At 40.3% G+C, this 19,815-nt stretch overlaps 1 protein-coding gene across 3 annotated transcripts in view; it reads left to right on the top strand.

The window, feature by feature from the left end:
* bcar1 (BCAR1 scaffold protein, Cas family member) overlaps positions 1-18,938 on the top strand; it is a 37,121-nt gene extending 18,183 nt beyond the window's left edge. For 2 of the 3 annotated variants that reach the window (XM_072434636.1, XM_072434635.1), the window contains exons 2-8: positions 6,903-7,553; positions 15,251-15,400; positions 15,512-15,607; positions 15,807-16,181; positions 16,285-17,142; positions 17,407-17,493; positions 17,566-18,938. In XM_072434636.1, the coding sequence (XP_072290737.1) occupies positions 6,903-7,553; positions 15,251-15,400; positions 15,512-15,607; positions 15,807-16,181; positions 16,285-17,142; positions 17,407-17,493; positions 17,566-18,102 (2,754 nt within the window). In that variant the 3' untranslated portion in view covers positions 18,103-18,938. The remainder of the gene's footprint in view (positions 1-6,902; positions 7,554-15,250; positions 15,401-15,511; positions 15,608-15,806; positions 16,182-16,284; positions 17,143-17,406; positions 17,494-17,565) is intronic. The other variant, XM_072434638.1, reaches the window with a different exon arrangement.
* The last annotated feature ends 877 nt before the right edge of the window (positions 18,939-19,815 follow it).

Raw genomic sequence — 19,815 nt, 5'->3', positions numbered from 1 at the left:
TGCAGTGACCTCATACAGCATACAGTGACCTCATACAGCCTGCAGTGACCTCATACAGCATGCAGTGACCTCATACAGCATGCAGTGACCTCATACAGCCTGCAGTGACCTCATACAGCATGCAGTGACCTCATACAGCATGCAGTGACCTCATACAGCATGCAGTGACCTCATATAGCCTGCAGTGACCTCATACAGCCTGCAGTGACCTCATACAGCATGCAGTGACCTCATACAGCCTAATGTATCTCCACAGGAGGCCGGCTACTGCCTGAGTCACCACTGCTTACACTGGACTGAGGAGATAATCAATGACAGGGACATGCACACGCTGCTTTCACACAGACACTTTGTCACAGGCTATTCTGATCAGGCTATTCTTGGAAAATATACCTGCAGTTGTCTGACAATTAGATTTGTAATTCATTTTCAATATTGTACAGTGCATATTTTAGTCATGTTTTCTCGGGCATTAACCTGAAGAGAAGAACATGAACATCTAAACCTTTACAAGCTCCATGCATTTCTAAACATGTGGGAAGTTCTAAACTACAGGGTTAGACCATTTCACAAGACCAATGGAGACTGCAAAGTATACAACATAAATAATTGTGGCCGTCACAATTTGCTAATTGCGACCATTTGTATGATTAACTTTAATTAAATTGTTAGTCAGAATTCTAACTACTAGACTATAAATACATGTGCGTTTTTTCCTTCCCCATTTGGTCATCCTTTTCTTCTGCTGAGACTCCGTAAGATCACATTGGCTAACTGTTTCTGCTCTTTTTCTTCAGTAGCCAGGCAGACAGAGAGAAATACTGTTTGGAAAAAGTACCACAAATATGCTGGAACATTTGTGTAGTGGCTGCAGTGAGTGTGGTGCTGAGGGGCCGGTGGAGGGGCTGCACCTTGAGAACCAGCGCTCACGTATAAAGGGAGGGAGGGACTGTTTGTCCCAGGGGTCACGCAGGAGGCACAGGACAAAGAGCATTAAAGAGCACACACACATTTATAAAGCGCACTCCACCAGCTGTTCTCATTACTTCCTCCTCGATGGACCACTCTTGCCAATGTAGGGGACATTTTCCTATAAGCTATTTTGTCAATTTAATTTATCTCTAAAAACTCACACCAACATATTACACTTTTTTAACTTGATATATGCTAAAGCTATTGGTGTTGGAGTGTTTTGGATTTACTTCTACTATAGAAGGAGCCCTATGTGCGTATGGAGGGACGTTAATCTAATTGTAATCAAATTGAGATCAGTAAAAGCATATGATTTGATGGCACTAATCTTTTAATGATGTAAATACAGTTTTTGTTTTTGATTTATTTTATCTTTATTTTTCCCCTCCATCCCTTATTAAAAAATGAGAGGTTTTGTCTATAAGATTTTTTGTTTATAAGAGTTTTGTTTATAAGAGTGTTTTTAAACTTCCTATAAGTTATCTGTCCTTTTCCTCTGTCTCTACCTGCGTTGCAACAATGAAATTTCCCCATGTGTGGACAATAAAGGAATTTCTTATCTTATCTTATCTTAAAGGTTGAATGGACGATTTTTTTGGCCCAAATCTGAGTCTTATTTCCTCGTGGCGTGGACTGCCGATTAGTCCTGCCACGTATCAATCATAAAACGCACCTACCGCTCACCTGCAGCCGTGTGCGACTCATCCCCCGAGAGCAGCACGGTTCCGCGTGTCTAAGCGCATGGATCTATCATAATATAGTTCCCTCAGTGTATGGGACAAAATTAGGACGGAGAAAGACAGTTCGAGCTGACTCATAAGAGACAGAAATCTACGGGAGACGAGAGATGCAATCCGATGCGTCGCGCTAATAAACAAACGCACGTGTGTGTTGTATCAGTCCACACGGGGGAGTGGCATGCGCACTTCCGCCTGAGTTCTCAAATCGCCGAAAAATCGTCCATTGCGCCTTTAATAACCTAAAATCAAACTGAAATGTATTTATTTTTTATGCCCTACTGCTGCTATACTGCTATTACATAGTAGCTGTAAAGTGATAATTTCTGTCATTTATTTCACGTATTATGAGTTATTTCCTACAGAGGCCGATCAATAATATTTGTCTGAATTAAAAGTATTATAATTACTTCACTACCTCCTGTATTAAAGCACTATTGTCATGTAATTGATAGACTTAATCTCACCGGTTAAGGCTGACATTTATGGATGTATGACCCTTGAAAGTGCCGTCTCTTCTGTGCCTCTGTCTGCGCCGCCTGCTGTGGGTCTTTGTAGTCTGATTGGCTGGACATAGGTTGGCCCCTCCATAGTAACAGCACTGGGCCAAGTTCTTGATTTCTGCTGCTGAGAAATATCATCAGTCTTCTCACTTCACTTCTCCAGCAACTTGAACGTCCGTAGAAGTTTTCTGGTCGCGGACATGGTTGTTATCTCCAATAATATAGTTTCAGATGCTATATTATTACTATGGCTGTAGGGATTCATTGAAGTGAAGGGCAGGAAACAGGGCAGTTGTTAATATTGATTACTTTGATTATATACTGATTTTGTGGCGTAAAACAGTGGCCTGGATATATGGATTAACATACATTAAGACTATCAACTCTCTACGGTATTACAAGCATAGTAATGGTTAGTTCTGTGGAAAGGCCCCCCCGCTCACAATAAGACTCCAGTGGTTAGCCATAGACACGTGGCTCAATACAGGGAATTATGCAGATGTGTGCATTTAACACAGACCTGTAACAAATACCTTTAAGAAGGCTTGGAACGTTACTTTTAGGTCTGTATTACTATGCAACGTGGTGTTATTATGTTATAGTGGTAGAATTATTTAAATGTATGGTGAAAAGTTTTATTTTTTTCTCCAAGGGCCATATTGAATCCAGGCAAGTGGCGAGTGGAGAGTTTATTATTTAATTTCATACTCTTTTTCAAAACTAAGCAATATACTAAATTCTCTAAGCCGATTTCAAAACCACAATGATAATTCAAAATGCTCCTTTTAGGTCAAGTTTTTAGACAAAAAAAAACTGACTCAAAATAACAGTACGTTTTTTGACTACACATTATGGTCTCATAATAGTTCTGATAAAGCTCAAGATCATTTTTAAAACACAAAAAACTTCACAAAAAGTAAAATGTTGTCCTGTTAAAGTGAGGGTTTTTTTAGTAGCGATTCTTGCTCCAATGCTTTAGTTTCGATACCACTTAGAATAGAATAGATTAGTATCTGATTTTTTAAATGTCATGTAATCTGTATTAAGGACACAAGTGCAGACACATGTTCCATAGCTAAGACAATTAAAAAAATAAAGAGCTACAATTATCGTCAGAAGGTTGTGGTGGACCGGATTTAAGCAATGCCCAGTTCTGGCCTATGGTCATCGGTCATCTGTCTGGTGGTCGCATTTGCCCCCCAGGCCATAGTTTGAAACCCCCACATAAGACCCTTTACAGACCATTATGAGGAATTTGAAGAGCCATAAAAGAGCTGAGCAAGAGGAGACATGCTCTGAACACTGCAGCTTTGTGATCACTGCCTCGTCCACGTGTGGAGCCTTTACTAATAAAAGACCTGGTCAACTCACTACAGAGGGTGTTATTCAGCCTTTAATTACTTCACTACTACTATTTAAAGAGAAATGTATTACACAAAGGCAATCTTTACAAAAATTAGAACTGAACTCAATTCATTGCTGCAAATGTGTTAATCGATGCAAAATAGCCTAATTGTTCTTTGTTTCAATTGAACAAATTTAACTAAGATTAACATTTATCAGTGTATATGTAACCAATAATACATGTCAAAACTTTGCAGTTAATTGTTTCTCAGAACCCGATTTAAGAGTACTAGTACTTATGGGCATAAGGTCACTTTCTGCCCCAAATTCCTGTCATACCAGCTCTGTCCAGAATGCCCTCCAAAAGTGACGAGCCTTTGATGGGAGTTAGATTAGTACATTGCAACCGAGGATTTATATACTTTTCAACCTCAATTTTGCATTCAAAGTCACACACACATTTTTATTGGAGTCAGACATGGGGCAGAGTGAATCCTTAAATGTTGTTTTTTGGGGCCAAGCTGAACCTTGCGGAGTGATGGGAACAAGTAGAATGTCAGCGTAGGTCACTGACTCACCGTCCAATGACAAGGCAGTGTGATTCAGCCCCAACACACTTCCTGCTGCTCTGGAATGTGGACATCCGAAGAGCTCAGAGCGAGACGCATTGGAGTGAACAGGATCGTGTGGACTGCATAGGAAGTACCACTGACCCAACGCCACGCAACATAGAAAAGACACAAACAAATTCAATATTTTTCCAATCCAAATGAAATGTGTTAAAACATGTACCGGTATTTAAAAGTATTTTTTGAGTTTTAATTCTTACAAATGTGAAATGTCTATAAAATGAATCACAAACGTGCAGAAATATTACCATTAACCTTTATTTGAAAGTGACAACAAAAATGTTGTCAATATTCAAATGTTTTATGTATTAAAAAAACATTTAATCCCAATACAGTGCCTTTTAACTGCCTTATCAATTGTCAGTGTTTTCACTTCTGCCTTTTGAATGTGCAACATGTTATTTACGTTATTTTCTTTAGATGTCACTCTTTGGTTATGCTTCTATAAAGACCTAGAGCTGCAACAATTAATTAGGAACCAGGTCTGTAATCACTGATTCTGAACTATGGTTTAACTCTTTTGTTGTCATTTGTATTGCATGTGTGCTCAGTGCTATAGTGTATGTTGTGTCCTGACCTGCCCTGGATGACCACAATAGATCCATGTGGACGACAGATGGAAAGTAGTCTGTGGGCTAATTCTGGGATATTTACATTGTATATTCATTGATATGAATACATTCCCTTTAAATAAAAATAAATGAATAGGAAAAATTAGATACGGTAAATAGATCGATAGAAACATTACATTATTCCATTGGAAATTATCAGAAGCTAATTTGTTACTATATAATTGTTTTATGAATTTATTCACAGACTCTAAGACAAGCCATGTAGTTGTAGTTATTACATGTAGTTTTTACAACTACACGTTATAACTACATCTAGTTGTAGTTATTACTTTATTACTCCCATTGTGCATGTTTTTGTTTTCTCGCTAAAATGAATCTACTTAAATAGACCTACATTTCATTCATATAACAATCTTTGGACCTGTGTTCAATATTTTCAGTGAAAAATTTAAAAATCTTCTAGTATTTAAAAGTAACAGTTTAATTGTATTGGCAACATTCAAATGTAACAACAAACACACAAAAGCACTTGTCATTGCACTTCTGATGTCATTGGCTCGTCTTCATACTGTATATGGTAAAGCAAAAGCATTATAGTATTTAATGAACAGCCATAACTTTGACTGCTGTAATGATTGACTGGACCTTGACCGGGCTGTGCTGGTCTGAGCGTGCACAGGAGAAAGTACGAGCGCTGTTGGCTCGGAGCAAAGCGAATGTCCTCAGTGCATTATGTTAAACCAGCATTACAGTAAGGCCTTTTACTCTCACTCATGATGCGGAAGGGAAACTCATTCATAAATGTGGCTTGTCCCTAACCAGTTTACTATTTTTACCCATGTCAAGAAAATAGAATCAGGACAGGAAACAAATTCAATATGTGATTTCAAATAAGTTGATGAATGAGAATAAATAGGACAAATATGTGGTCTTATCTTACTGGAATGTTTGAATGAATTGGATGCAGATTCCTCCAAATTCATGACATTAGGATCCAGATTTTGGTAAAAAGAAATGTGCAGACAGTTGTAAATTATTAAGGTTTTCTGAAATATGAAATCAAAACCTAAAATGTGTCTGAAATCAAGACTTTGTAAAACATCAAATCTATTTTAGACCAAAAAAACATTAAATGATTTAATTATATTTTGTGAAATTGTTTGGTTTCCAGCTGCTTTTATCATAATTTGGTATCTCTAACCGCTGAATATGACCATTTATAGGAATGCAGTGGTTGTTCTCCTCTGACTCTTAAAGCAGTGGCACGTTCTCATTAAGAGGTTTGTCAGGAGCGCTGGCTCCAGGCCAGTACAGCTTGTACCTGCGCGAGAACAGAAACTGAGAGAATGACACAGAACGATGTGGAGGATCGTAGTGTAATTGGTTTAGTGAGGAGTTCCAGAGTGTTCCATCCAGACGTGTTGCTGGGTTACACGAATACCCAGCATCTTAACCACCAAAGATGTGCATGTGAGAGCCAGTTAATGCCTCTAGTATTAGAATCTTTCAAAACTGAATTTCCCGTTTTTGCTATTTTCTGGTGGAATGTCTGGTTGTCTCCATGGAGATATAACTTCTATGCCTAGAACAAGGGTGGGCAAACCGCGGCCCGCGGGCCAGATGTGGCCCGTTTGTCTTTATAATCTGGCCCGCCAAACATGCCAAGTAATGTTTAAAAAAATAAATAATAACAGATTTTTTTTTTTCTCACACCAACGATCACGGGCCGGCCCTCCGCTACTTGCCTGGATTCGAATATGGCCCTCGGAGGAAAATAATTGCCCACCCCTGGCCTAGAATGTTCCACAGTATTTATCCAATTACTGGTGTAGTTATTTCTAAAACAAACAAACAAACTTTATGCATTCTGTGAGTGAATTTACCAATCCACAGATAATATGCAACTTGGTCAGGTGATGTCACCCACTTGTCTCCATGGAGATTCATACATTTAATGCCATACAGTGGAACATTGTAGGCAAAATAATCATCTGAGCCAAATGAATCAACAGGGCTTCAAAACACTTGCATACATCAGATTGAACCTGTGGTTTACCCAGTCTATTCAATGTTATGCTTAAGCAAACCAGGATCGTAGAGTTATTTTAAATGTTTGAAACATTCTCTTTTTGTCTCTTTTCACAGAATGTGCTGGCTAAGGCGCTGTACGACAATGTGGCGGAGTCTCCAGACGAGCTGTCTTTCCGTAAGGGGGACATCATGACGGTTTTGGAGCGGGACACTCAGGGGCTGGATGGGTGGTGGCTATGCTCACTCCATGGTCGCCAGGGTATCGTCCCAGGCAACCGTCTTAAGGTCCTGGTGGGCATGTACGACAAACAACAGGGATCTCCCTCTACCCCTGACCCCACGACTGTCACGTCCCCGTCACAGCGCCCTCTTCTGCCCCCTCACAACACCTACGCCAAACCTACAGCCTCTGCCTCTGTTATGGCCACAGCGTCACAGGGCTATCCAAACAAGCCCTCATACACCCCCCCACAGTACACCTCCATGCGCCCCGCGACAACTAACCCTGACTCGATCTACATGATGCCCCCGTCCCATGAGCCCAAAAGCAGCGTGTACCAGATCCCCACTGGTCCGGTTGGTTCTACTCCACAACCCCCAAGTAAGGCTCGACCCTTGGCCCAGAGGCAGTACCAGGCGCCCTCTCAGGACATCTACCAGGTGCCCCCCGCCCTTCAAGGAGCTGGCTCATCGGCACAGGATATTTACCAGGTGCCCCCGTCTCTGGAGAAGAGGAACTGGGACAGCGGCAAACCTCTTGGAAAGGTAAGAATGGAGAGAGTTTAGTAGGGCAGTTTGACTTATTAATGGTTAACAAAATATGTTAACCATTAGTTGTAACTAATATGTGCTGTTTTGGTTTGGCTCCTAAAATGCATTAACCAAGCCAATTTATTGAAATACACAGACAGATTTTATGCTGAAATGTTTTCCCTACACCGCATCTGTTTTAAATGGTCTGTCACTTGTTTTGAGCATTTTTAGTGACTGAGAGTGGTCAGAACAATCCTGCCAAACTGTCTTGGAAAGTTAAAAATATGTTTTGTCCAACAAGAAAAATGTGTTACCAAAATATTTTGTATTGTATTTGTTCACAATTACAGAAAGCTTACAGTAAGCAAAGAGGAAATTGAATTATTTTTAACAGGTTTTTAGTATTAAACTATAGTCTAAATGGATCATTATTGTACATTTTCGTCATTGCAAACATCAATATTGATTTAAAACAGCCTAATAATACAGTAGAAACAGGTCCATTGACTTACTGTTTAAACCTGTACAACTGAGAGGTCCCGCCCCTTCATACAGCAGCAGAATTTCACTATTTTTTGTATGTATTTTTTGTGTTGAAAATGGCTATGTCACATTTTACATCTACTTGTATGGCCCAGAGTCAGAATTATTTAATTAATTGCAATTAAATGCAGGTATAACTTAAAATACCAGGTAATACAATGTTGGTTAAAAGCTCTCGAAAGTTGATTTTACATAAGATGTGCCCTTTAAGTAGTTTTACTGGTTTAATAAGACTGTTTCTAGCTTGGAAATGTCTGTATTGTGGCATTGTGTAGCTAGAAAACAACATGTGAAAGCTTATTTTTGTCTCTTTGCCTCTAGTTATCACCACACTGAAATAGACCTACCAGATGCAATTAGGGTGTAGCCTTTAAACTGGATGTTAAATGACTAAAACACAGCTTTTAACATTTAGAAATAACAGCCATTGAAGGTCAAGCTGCACTTTAATACAGTGTTTTTAACAAACTCTATTTTTAATATAAATGAAGGCCCATTAAGTGCATTGGTCTTAAACTGAATCTGTAAACCTGAAACTTTACTGTCTTAAGTTTAAATAATTGTAAATAGGCCTAAAATGCCATATTAACACTTGTGAATCGCCAATAAAATGTCTTTTCCTTTCCCTTTGTTGGACAAGATGAAAACTGAAGCGTATGGTTTTGGAGTGTTTGGTGGTAAAATATAGTTGCCACATTCAGCTCGTTCCTTCTTGGTCAATAACTGTCCGAGTGTGGAGTCCATGGACATCAACAGGTTTATCACGTTTTGTCCTTGAGCCCGGTGCCAGGCCATTACTGCTGCCGCGGCTTATCTGGGCGCCTTCATTTCTTCCACTTTTCTCTCTTTACTGCAAACCGTGCTCCGTTGGTCAAAAAGAAAGAAAAAAAAAACCTGATTTGAAATCTGTGGATCCCCTTGCCCAGGACACAGGCCTGTACCTTCAGCTGGGGTCATAATAAGTTCAGCACAATGGACCTTCCTCGGGCTTGGTCTGTTCTACAGCTTGATCCAGTGTGTGTTATACAGCCTTTATGTATTGTATTTGCCTATTCATTTTCCGTCACATTTACCAAAGTGGGCAAACAGACAGCTTTGAGCTAGTTAGACATTACAAGATAAGGTGTTCCTACTCGAAGGCTGTTGCTAAACATCTGTGGATACGTGAACGTTCTCTTGTATTTTTGATAATATAATATAGTCCCACTTTATATGCACTGTACACTGTTGGTCATAGGTATAAATAGGTATGATTTAATTGTAAAACATGTTATCAGGCATAACAATAGCTCAATAAAGTCAGACTCTTTATTGCCTTCCTCGCTTAGTGTCTGTTACACGTCTGTCTAAAGTACAACTTGGTTAACTGTTTTGGAGGGAAAACTGCTAGAGCTCAGAGAAATAGATAAAAAGCTGCCGAGGTTAAAGCTGCCAATCATGACGGCTAAAAGAACAGCACCAAAGAGGAGATTTGTGGTAAGGAAAGAGGGAAAGTGAGCGATGGCGAGGCAAAGGATGAGCTAAATTGCGGCAGATGTTTTAGTGCATCAACAGAAGGCTGGTGTGAGAAAAGTCCATAATTAGAAGAACAATAGTTTGAGAGTCATTAAAAAGTTACAATGGTCCAGTAATTATTTCAATTGATGATGCCCATGCCAGCTGTCGGGACTATTACCAGGCGCTGCACAATGAATTTTACAGATTCAGAAATAGCAGCTTCTTTGTGCGTCAGGAGTCTGCCAGTTTACACAGCTGTCATCTGACACATCAAAGAGTGAGCAGGGTGTGACAGCGGGACACGCGCACAACAGCAGCTGAGTGTCTGTGTGTGTTCTGCTGCTAATACCACGCTTATAGGCACTATTGATGGAGTATTGGTAACGCTATAGTGTGCTAATAAGCCAGTTAATACAGAGATTATAGATATGCACACAGAACTGTCATTTCTTTTCAGGCCATGGAGCTGTAACTGATAAGAGGGTTTAACGTGTTATATTTTTCAGTATTGTGTTGTTAAAAGTGATCAGGATTTACAAGGAGCCATGAAAAAAAGCAAAAAGACAGAAGGGGAAATTTCAATTGATAGTAATTTCTGTTTTATCATCTCAAAATATTCAAATTCCCTAAAACCAAGATCTAAACTTTTGGAGTTATTGCTAATATTGTCTGTCACATTATTAACTTATCAATAATCTCTACCCATTCTTTCTGGCCTATTGTGTGGATTTATAGTAGTCCTATTTTTTAATACTAATGCCGAAAGATCTTATTTTTATGACATTATCACTACAAAGACACGAGACAAAAATAACCCTTTTTATGTTTTTAGCTCAAATGGACTCAAGTGTCCTTTGAAAACAGTGCTATAAATATAAAGTTTGAGCGGCAGAAGTGTGACTTTGAAAGCTTGTCATATTTGTGTGTGAGAGATGCTGAGCAGCGGCTGTGGGGAGGGTTTTAGTGGCACATGCTCCCAGATTATCTGGAGTCTAATGAATTGAACACAGCTGTCTGGCACACTGCACCACTCAACACTGCAAACACAGACATTCCAAGTAAAGCTGCTACTCACACCATTGCTAATGCTAAGTAATGTAATAGTATATCAGATTCAAGAGATTTTGTCACAAAATCTAAAATTAAATTAAATTAATTTATAATTTTTAAAATTTTATTTATAAAAACACTCAATATATGTTTGGAGTAATACTTTCCATCAAACTGTACTATCCACATTTCAATTTAACATTGTATTTGAATACAACTTTAAAGAGGGGGTGTTATATAATTATAGTAATTATAAGGGAATTATTATAATTAGGGAATAAACAACAAAGGCATTTCTCTGGGATTTATGTAGTAGGGCTAAACAATTTTGACAAAATAGCTAATTGTGATTTTTCTGACAAGCATTTCAGTTGCAAATGTGTTTGTACAAGTCTAAACTACAGAGTTAGCAGGCTTTCTACAAACAGGATTCTTGTTTGGAAAGGACTTCAATCACTTCAGTCATTGCTAGTTACCAATGGCAACCATTTAAATATTTTTGACTCAATTGTGATATACTGTATCTTGCAGCCCTATCATTTAGTTTGCAGCAGAAGTATACCGCACTTAAATGAGCTTTTACATTAGCCTTACACTCCACCCCGCCACCACTCTCTGAGCCCACATCTGCTAATTGCGCCGTTGTTCAATTAGCATTTGTTTTCTTGTAATTAGCATGTTGCCAGAGTTGCCAGACAGTCATGTGCAGAGCAAACACAGTTGCCATGTGGCGTTCAGTGGGGGGTGAGCTGTGTAATCTGTTAAGAGACCTCAGCAGTCCCCTCTCTGTCTAGCTTTGGCATTCCCACTGTTCTTTTATACCCTGAGAAAACTACGGGACGTTAGCCGCTACCAGTTTAGACAAACCACCAAACCTCCAGTAATTATGGCCCTATTTCCACCGCTCCATGTTTGAAGCTCACATCTGTATCATAAAGACATCCTCCGAGCTGCAGCTGCATCCTTTGGGCCTATTTTGGAGCCAGTGTGGTTTGGGTGGGCATTTTGAAGCTATGTATTTGACGACTTGTTGTAATCAGCCTGATGTGTGTGTGTACTCGCGGTTGCCTTGAATAAAAAGAAGAGGAAAATGGGAGGGAGGGGGCGGGGCTAAGAGCAGAGGTCATCTGTTGAATAGTGCATGGCGTAATCATTCACAAGTCACAAAGAAAGATCTCCCATGCGTCTATAGCTATTGCTTTGTGCGCGGATCATATTAAGCAAAGGAAACAATCTTTTGGCGCGGGATGACAGGCGTTTGCTGGTTCCTCGGGAGCGGAGCAGTTATTCTGAGAGCACAACACAGTTTTATGGAGTAGTGTATTTAGGTCAGTGAATCTGAAAGTACACTGCCGTCCTTAGGCCACTTCTTTCGTCTATAAAAGACTTGTAGATATGGTCCGGTCACTGAGAAGAGGAATCAACTCGTCTTTGATATTTAAATTATATTATATCAGGCTTTTAAATTACTTTTCCTCATTTAAAATAAACCTTGAATACTCAACTTTGAGCCAAGCAATTTTATTTCAGTCTAATTATCATGTTTCAACGGGGATATCGGATATTCTTATTGTTTTAGAAGCAGTGTGCGCTAATTTAACTGCTTATACATCATGTAATCAGGTCATATGTAAAGGAAATAGTGGAACGTTGAAAATATTTTTGGTTAACCACAGACGCTGAGCGAGGACTCCTGTAATGTGCAACAGAGATGGCCGTCTATCATCATCAGTAAAAAAGAAACCGATTCAAAACAGTAATCGAGAAGACAGGCTCACTATCGAAGAAGAGTTCAAATAGATTCATCCAATAATAGATATTGACTTTGTTATTTGGAGAGTTTAAGAAGGAATCAATGGCACTTAGGATGCATTAAGGTGAACATCACTTCTGCATAACCCTCCCATCTGAGCATTCATGTTACACTAGCTGTGTTATTATGAAAATGGTAGTTAAATGAATTGCATTTAATGTCAAGTATTAATTATTAGTGCTATAAATCTGGACCTAAAATGTGGTTGCTGGTAAGGAAGTCACAATATCAAATTCAAAATGTTACAATTATTGTGAGAAGAAACATGACGACAACTATTGACACACTGACCATTCACTCATTATCTCTGTCCAAAAGATTAAAAGGATTTCTCCCGTCTGTGACCAGCTTTCTGAAATCCAGTTAAAGTGAGAAAAGCAGCGAGATATTAAGGATTCGATAGGAATGGAATTGCCTCTAATATTATTTTTTAGCTCTTATGATCATATTGTGACCTGCATAATCACAAAAATCAATTAACCTAATAATCCCGATACTTCTACTTAGAGGGAAGTTGAGTAAGTAATACGGGGCAGTAACTAAAGTTATTATTAGACTCCAGTTTACGGCTAATTAGACATTGTTCATACTAAATGCCAACACTGTTTCACTAATCCCGTCAGATGTTTTTAAATCCAGTATTAGCTTGTAAATGTAAACTGTACAGATGGCCCTTTATACCATGGGGTCTTTGGGGAGTGGTTTTCTTTCAAATCCTGTCCCAGGTGTCCATCAGTGAAACCGCTAAGTAGCATTAACATAACTTTTAGCATATCTGCAATTAGTCAAACTAGATCATCCTTGGTGATTTGTTGTTCAGCCTGGGTCACGGTTTTCTGATGTGAAGCGATGATACCAAGGAGAAGAACTAGTGTGATTAAATACTGCAGTGACAGTGGCATCACCAGTAACACGCCCACTCCTCTGATGTGCTTAAGGTATTAAATGTGTCTCGCTGGGATGTGTCTATTCCCTGGAGACACACAGTAGATCAATATAGTAGTATCAGTCAGAGCACGGTCAAGGCAGGACTCATCTGGCACTTAGTCTGGATCACTCATTACAGCTGAAAGCTTTCTGATGATGAACCGAGATGTGCTTATGTGGGGATTAAAAAGTAGAAAACAGAAACGACAACACTGTTAATAAAACCTTAACTGTGCGTTTATTTTTCCCTTTGCCCAGGGTTCTTACTTGGCAAAATTAGAATATTGAGTATATCACCTTTAATTAAACCAGAGAAAATGAGCTAAAACTCGATTATAATTTCACAAACAAGGGTATAATGCACTTCTGTGGTTCATTTTATGGTCCATTCATGTTTTACCTCAACCAAAACATCTACAGGCACATTTTAGCACATTTTAGATTTTTTAAAAATTGTTCAGCTACTAATTTCTGTCAATATCGCCCACCCCTACCATTAAATATACAAATCTTACTGGAATATAACAAAACTAATTTAACATTTTTTCCTCTTTTTATATATATTTTTTTCATCTTAAAATATCATTAAAAATCACACAGGCATTACATTTTTTCTTGTGTATTGACAAAAGTATAAATAATAGGCTGCTGTGTTGAGAGTAATATCCATTTTCAGAGGTAATGACAGCAGTGACAAGGGTGCTCAAAAGCATGATTATTATCGACTACCTCCTAGAAAAACATGAAAGTTATTGCAAATGTTTGGACTCACGTTTAGACCTCATTATAGGTTGAATACTTATAGATTGGTTATAAATACACAATTAGTCACATAAACAATAATGCAATTTATTCATCCACAAACAAACAAAATACACTTCCTAAAATGAACTGTGCCGAGTTACGATCTGTATATATTGTTGTTCATTTGTTGAGGTAAACGGATCCATCGGCGAGTGCAGGGCAGGGCGTGTTTGTCTTTGGTTTCATTTGTAAATGTGCAAAAATCAATGTGTAAAGGGGACACCGGGAAGGTACATTCACTGCAGGAACCCGGGTGTGTAGGTGCGGGGCGTTAGGGGAGGGCCACAGATGTTGTCATTTCCCAGCCTCTCTGTTGTGCTATGCTCACATCTCATAATGCACAGTTTAAACAGGCGCACAATAGAGCCGCCAGATTCCCACAGCAAATCAAACAGCCTGCTGCTCGAGCGCTCTTCCTGCTGTGGGCGACTGTGAGCTCTGGGGTTCATGTAGATTCAACAGTCTGGGGGCAAAAGTCTGCAGCAGTTATTGGTTTTGAAGGACGTTTGGGGATAAAGCTTTTGGCTTTATTGTTTTAAGGGGCAATCCTTTTTATTTAACCTCCATATTTTCATTGCCTTGCTGTATTTGACTTGTAAATACAGGTTAATTATACAAAGCATATCCTTACGTAGACATTATTATCATTGTTATTATTAGGACTAGTTGTTGTAGCTGCAGTAGTCAAGGTAGTAGTAGAAGTAGTAGTTGTGGTGGTATTTGTGCATTGAAATTCAAGCCACACAATATGGGTAATAAACATTTTTCCATATTGTGTCTTGTCTGTATTATGCACACTAAAGAAATGTTGCAGTACGAATCTACTGAAATGCAAATTGCAAATGCCTGCCTTGATTGGATTTTTTGCATAATGACTCTGTGGTTCAGTTTTGAATATTTATGAAGATACTACTCAATTTGAGCAACTAGTTTGAATCTAAAAACGTGCTCTATGAATAACCATGCCATCATTGCAGATAGTAAAGTACCACGCAATTTTGTAAGATTGTTAAAAGGCATTAGAAATACTTTTAGTGCACGACCCCTGACTATATTGTCTCTTTTTTGTGTCCAGGTGGTGGTCCCTACTCGTGTGGGACAGATCTACGTCTATGACACAGTGAAAGGAGATCAGGATGAGTATGACGTCCCCCCCAGGCATCTGACAGCAGCCCAGCAGGACATATACGACGTGCCCCCCGCCCGCCAGATTTTTAATACCCAAGTAAGACAAACTCTTGGCACATGTTAATATATTTTAGTTTCAGAAAGAATATTATATGTAAAGTCAAATCAAGTAAGAGTTTTAGTAATACAGATTTTTCTTTTGTGGTAGGTGTATGACACGCCTCCAATGGTGGTAAAGGGGCCATCTAGTGTTCAAGATGTGTATGACATGCCTCCAAGCAAAGACAAGCTTGCACAACAGCAGGTATGTACGTTTGTAATATGATTTAGTTACTGTCAAAACTGTTTGTTCGTATATATCTTATTTGCCAGATTTTCCCGGGTTTATCATCCTATTTATCCTACCCAAAATTCAGATATTAGTTTAACCAGTGGCTATGTGTGTTTTTGCAAAGTATCAAAGATTACCTGTCCAAACTGTCATGATTTATTTTTCGCTCTAGGTCTATGACTTCCCCCCATCTGTGAGCAAAGACGTCCCTGACAGTCAACCAATCAGAGAGGAGACCTACGACGTCCCGCCTCATTTTGCAAAACTCAAAGGTCCTGTCCCGACTTCCCAGTACCTGCACAACAATCTGAACGATGACGATGACGAGCCCCCTATCCCAGAGGATGTGTATGATGTCCCGCCCCCCATTCTAACTGAGAAGCATTTCAACAGCAGCAGAATCCAGCCCAGCCAAGACATCTACGACATCCCCACCAGCCTCAGGACAGGCTACCCCAGTCAGGACGTGTATGACTTCCCCCGAGAGAGGAACCCGGAGAGGTCCGCAGAGAGAGGGGAGCAGTATGTGTATGATATACCACCACAGGTATGTTATAGAGAGGAGAGGTGCTCTAAAGTACTGTACAGCCAACAAAGAGTATAGTTCTCTCTAAAATGTAATCATTAATGTCATAACTTGCCTTTTGTAGGTTGTGCGTGATCCTCAAACCACTGATGACCTCAGCATGTCTTTCAAACGCCTATCAGCCTCCAGCACCGGCAGCACACGCAGCAACCACTCAGCATCATCTTTAGACATGGTGCCCGTTCGAGATACCTCGGCCCCTGCCCCTCTTCCTGGGAAACCCCTCATGTTGGACCTGGATCAGGCCATGGAGCGCCTGTCCCGTCTACAGATGGCTGTGGAGTCCAACGTGTCGCTCATGATGTCCTTTATCACTGGGAACTGGAGGAGTCCGGAGCAGCTGGAGGGAAACCTGCCCGCCATCCACCAGGCTGTGGACCGAGTCAGGTCCTCTGTCAGGGACTTCCTGGAGTTCGCTCGAGGCGCTGTGGCAAACGCAGCTCAAGCCACAGACCGCCTGCTGCAAACTAAACTGGGGCGACAGGTGGGCAAAATGGAGGAAGTGTTCGATAGTTTAATTCAACACAGCCAGAGCTTAGACGCCATAGCTTGGTCAGCCGCCACACTCGCAGTGCCACCTGCCGGCGGAGATGACCTGGACCGTCTGGTCATCACCGCACGGGGTATCCCTGACGATACCAAACAACTCGCCTCTTTTCTCCATGGAAATGCCACACTGCTCTTCAAACGGATCAACAGACAGCAACAGCAGCTGCCTCTTCCTCCAATCCCAGGGGACAGTGGGAACATGACAGGGTCAGGAAGTGGCACGTATCATGGAGGAGAAAGAGGACACATTCAGTCTCGGCCTCTTCCCTCTCCGCCCAAGTTTACATCCACAGAAGAAGAGGGGCCAGTAGAGCGGCCGTACGAGAGCACCGAGGAGGGCTGGATGGAGGACTACGACTACGTGCACCTACAGGTATATGTTTGTCACCATATTTTCAGTCAGTGTGTTATTGCCGCAACACAAAGTCCTCAGCCTGTATTTACCCACTTAAGAGAACCTTTATTTGTCCCACAGTGGTCACATTTATTGTAATTTGTATTATTTGGGTTACTTATCTCTGTTTTAGAAAATAGATATATTATTTATATTATGGCTACTCTCTCTTGCTCTATTTGATGTTTTAAAATGTGGCGCCAAAGATAAACAAAACAAAATTAAAGAGTGTGTGTTTCTCAGGGAAAAGAGGAGTTTGAAAAGAACCAAAGACAATTGTTGGAGAAAGGCAACATCACCAGACACAATGCACACATGGAACAGACCCAGGTAAAACACATTTATATTGTTCAAATACATTGTTGTTTGAGCAATTCACTTAATGTTGCTTTTTTCTTCAAGATCAAGCAGTTTGAGCGTCTGGAGCAGGAGGTCAGTCGACCCATCAACAATGACATGACTGGCTGGGTCCCGTCTCCGCACCACCCCTTGCCCCACCCCCACAACGGCTCATCGGCACCACCTTCCAGACTTTGCCACAGCGACCGTCAGCTGCTGCTTTTCTACCAGGAGCAGTGTGAGCAGAACATCACAACAGTCACCAATGCCATCGATGCCTTCTTCACTGCCGTCAACTCCAACCAGCCTCCCAAAATCTTTGTAGCACACAGCAAGTTTGTGATCCTGAGTGCGCACAAGCTAGTTTTCATTGGGGACACTCTTTCACGGCAAGCCAAGGCCCCCGAGGTGAGGGCACGGGTGGCTCAAAGCAGCAACACACTTTGTGAAAAACTGAAAGACATTGTGATCAGCACTAAAACAGCAGCACTGCAGTATCCCTCACCAGGGAACACAAGAGAGATGACGGAAAGGGTGAAAGAGCTGGCAGGATGTACACAGCAGTTTAGGATGGTCTTGGGACAGCTCTTGGTCATGTAAAATGAATTCAAAACTGAGTCAGGACTCTACTCTTCTGGACCTTCCTCGTCTTTTGTTTTTATAGACTATTCTATCTTCAGCGGGCTGGGCCGATTGTTGTAAAATAATCTGTGTAAATACATAAGTTACATAATATTTAGCCAATAAAGAAAGAATGGTGTTGAATAATGATAAAAGATATATACAGTCAGTGTCAAAAGATGTTGTCATTATGCCTCAATGCAGCACTAAAAGGATGAGAATGAAACAAGAAGATGCGATCAAATTTAAAAGAATGTTGCACAATTTTACAAATAAAATAACTACAATACAGCAATTTTGAAATAAATACAAACTTTTGTTTTATTTGTCATTATATTGTAAGTGAGAATGTAATGATATCATAAACAGCACCCTCCCCAAGTTTGGAGGAATAAACAGGGTAAACCTCAGAAGAAAGCAAAAAAGACAATATCTAACATGGTGTAACTAAGTTATTGATGAATATGTTTTACCACATCTCATTTGTTTTGTATCAAATCTATGATTTCTTCCCAATTGCCCTAAAAGAGTATATAAATTGTTTTAATAAGCTGAGGTAAAAGACACTTGTAGTTTTTAGGAAATATATTGGTATAAATATTATAGCACACCATACATAAATATGATCCTAGTTCTTGTCATTGCATCTTCAATGTTAAAAACTTCTGAATTATGTCTAAAGATCTGTGCAACTCCAGTGTCAACCAATGTTTTTGTAGAATAAATAAAAAAATGTTTGTAAGAGAGGCATGTGCTGAATGGTGGAGTGTAATATATCTGCTAATGTAATTAAAGCTGCAGTTGATTCTCTGACAGTGATGTGATGATTTTTTTCAAGTCCAAATTATAACTTAAAAATGACTCAATAACCTGACCAATTGTGCTTTTATCAAATGTGTTTGTGCACAACCATCTGTGCATGTTCACTGTACAAACATAAATGTGTATATCATGTTCACCATTATTTGATGATAGACAGTGTTTCAGAGGAATTTCTATGGAGCAGCTGCTTTTATTTTTTCATAGCAGCAATTGTTCAACAATGTAGATTCAGGTGTTAAAATAATTATGCAATATGCATTTATTTTTTTCAAACAAATGTTTTCATGTCATTCCCAACCTGGGACCCCCTGAGGTCCAAACTATCCATCCCATTTTCTTCCGCTTATCCAGGGCCGGGTCGCTGGGGCAGCAGTCTAAGCAGAGACTCATAGACTTCTCCCTCCCCAGACACTTCCTCTAACTCCTCCGGGGGGATCCCGAGGAGCCGAGAGACATAGTCTCTCCAGCGTGTCCTGGGTCTTCCCCGGGGCCTCTTCCCGGTGGGACATGCCTGAAACACCTCCCGAGGGAGGCGTCCAGGAGTCATCCGGAACAGATGCCCGAGCCACCTCAGCTGGCTCCTCTCGACGTGGAGGAGCAGCGGCTCTACTCCGAGCTCCCCCCGTGTGACTGAGCTCCTCACCTTATCTCTAAGGGAGCGCCCAGCCACACGGCGGAGGAAACTCATTTCGACCGCTTGTATCCGCGATCTTGTTCTTTCGGTCACTACCCAAAGCTCATGACCATAGGTGAGGGTAGGAACGTAGACCGACCGGTAAATAGAGAGCTTTGCCTTTCGACTCAGCTCCTTCTTCACCACAACAGTTCGATGCAGCGACTGCATCACTAGATTATGCGAATCGTCATAAA

The sequence above is a fragment of the Eucyclogobius newberryi genome, unplaced genomic scaffold (genome assembly GCF_026437365.1).
Source record: "Eucyclogobius newberryi isolate DKJ021-1_F unplaced genomic scaffold, fEucNew1.0.hap1 SCAF_7, whole genome shotgun sequence".
NCBI lineage: Eukaryota > Metazoa > Chordata > Actinopteri > Gobiiformes > Gobiidae > Eucyclogobius > Eucyclogobius newberryi.
The sequence above is the reverse complement of the archived record's forward strand: the minus strand, read 5'-3'. Positions and strand labels throughout refer to the sequence as shown.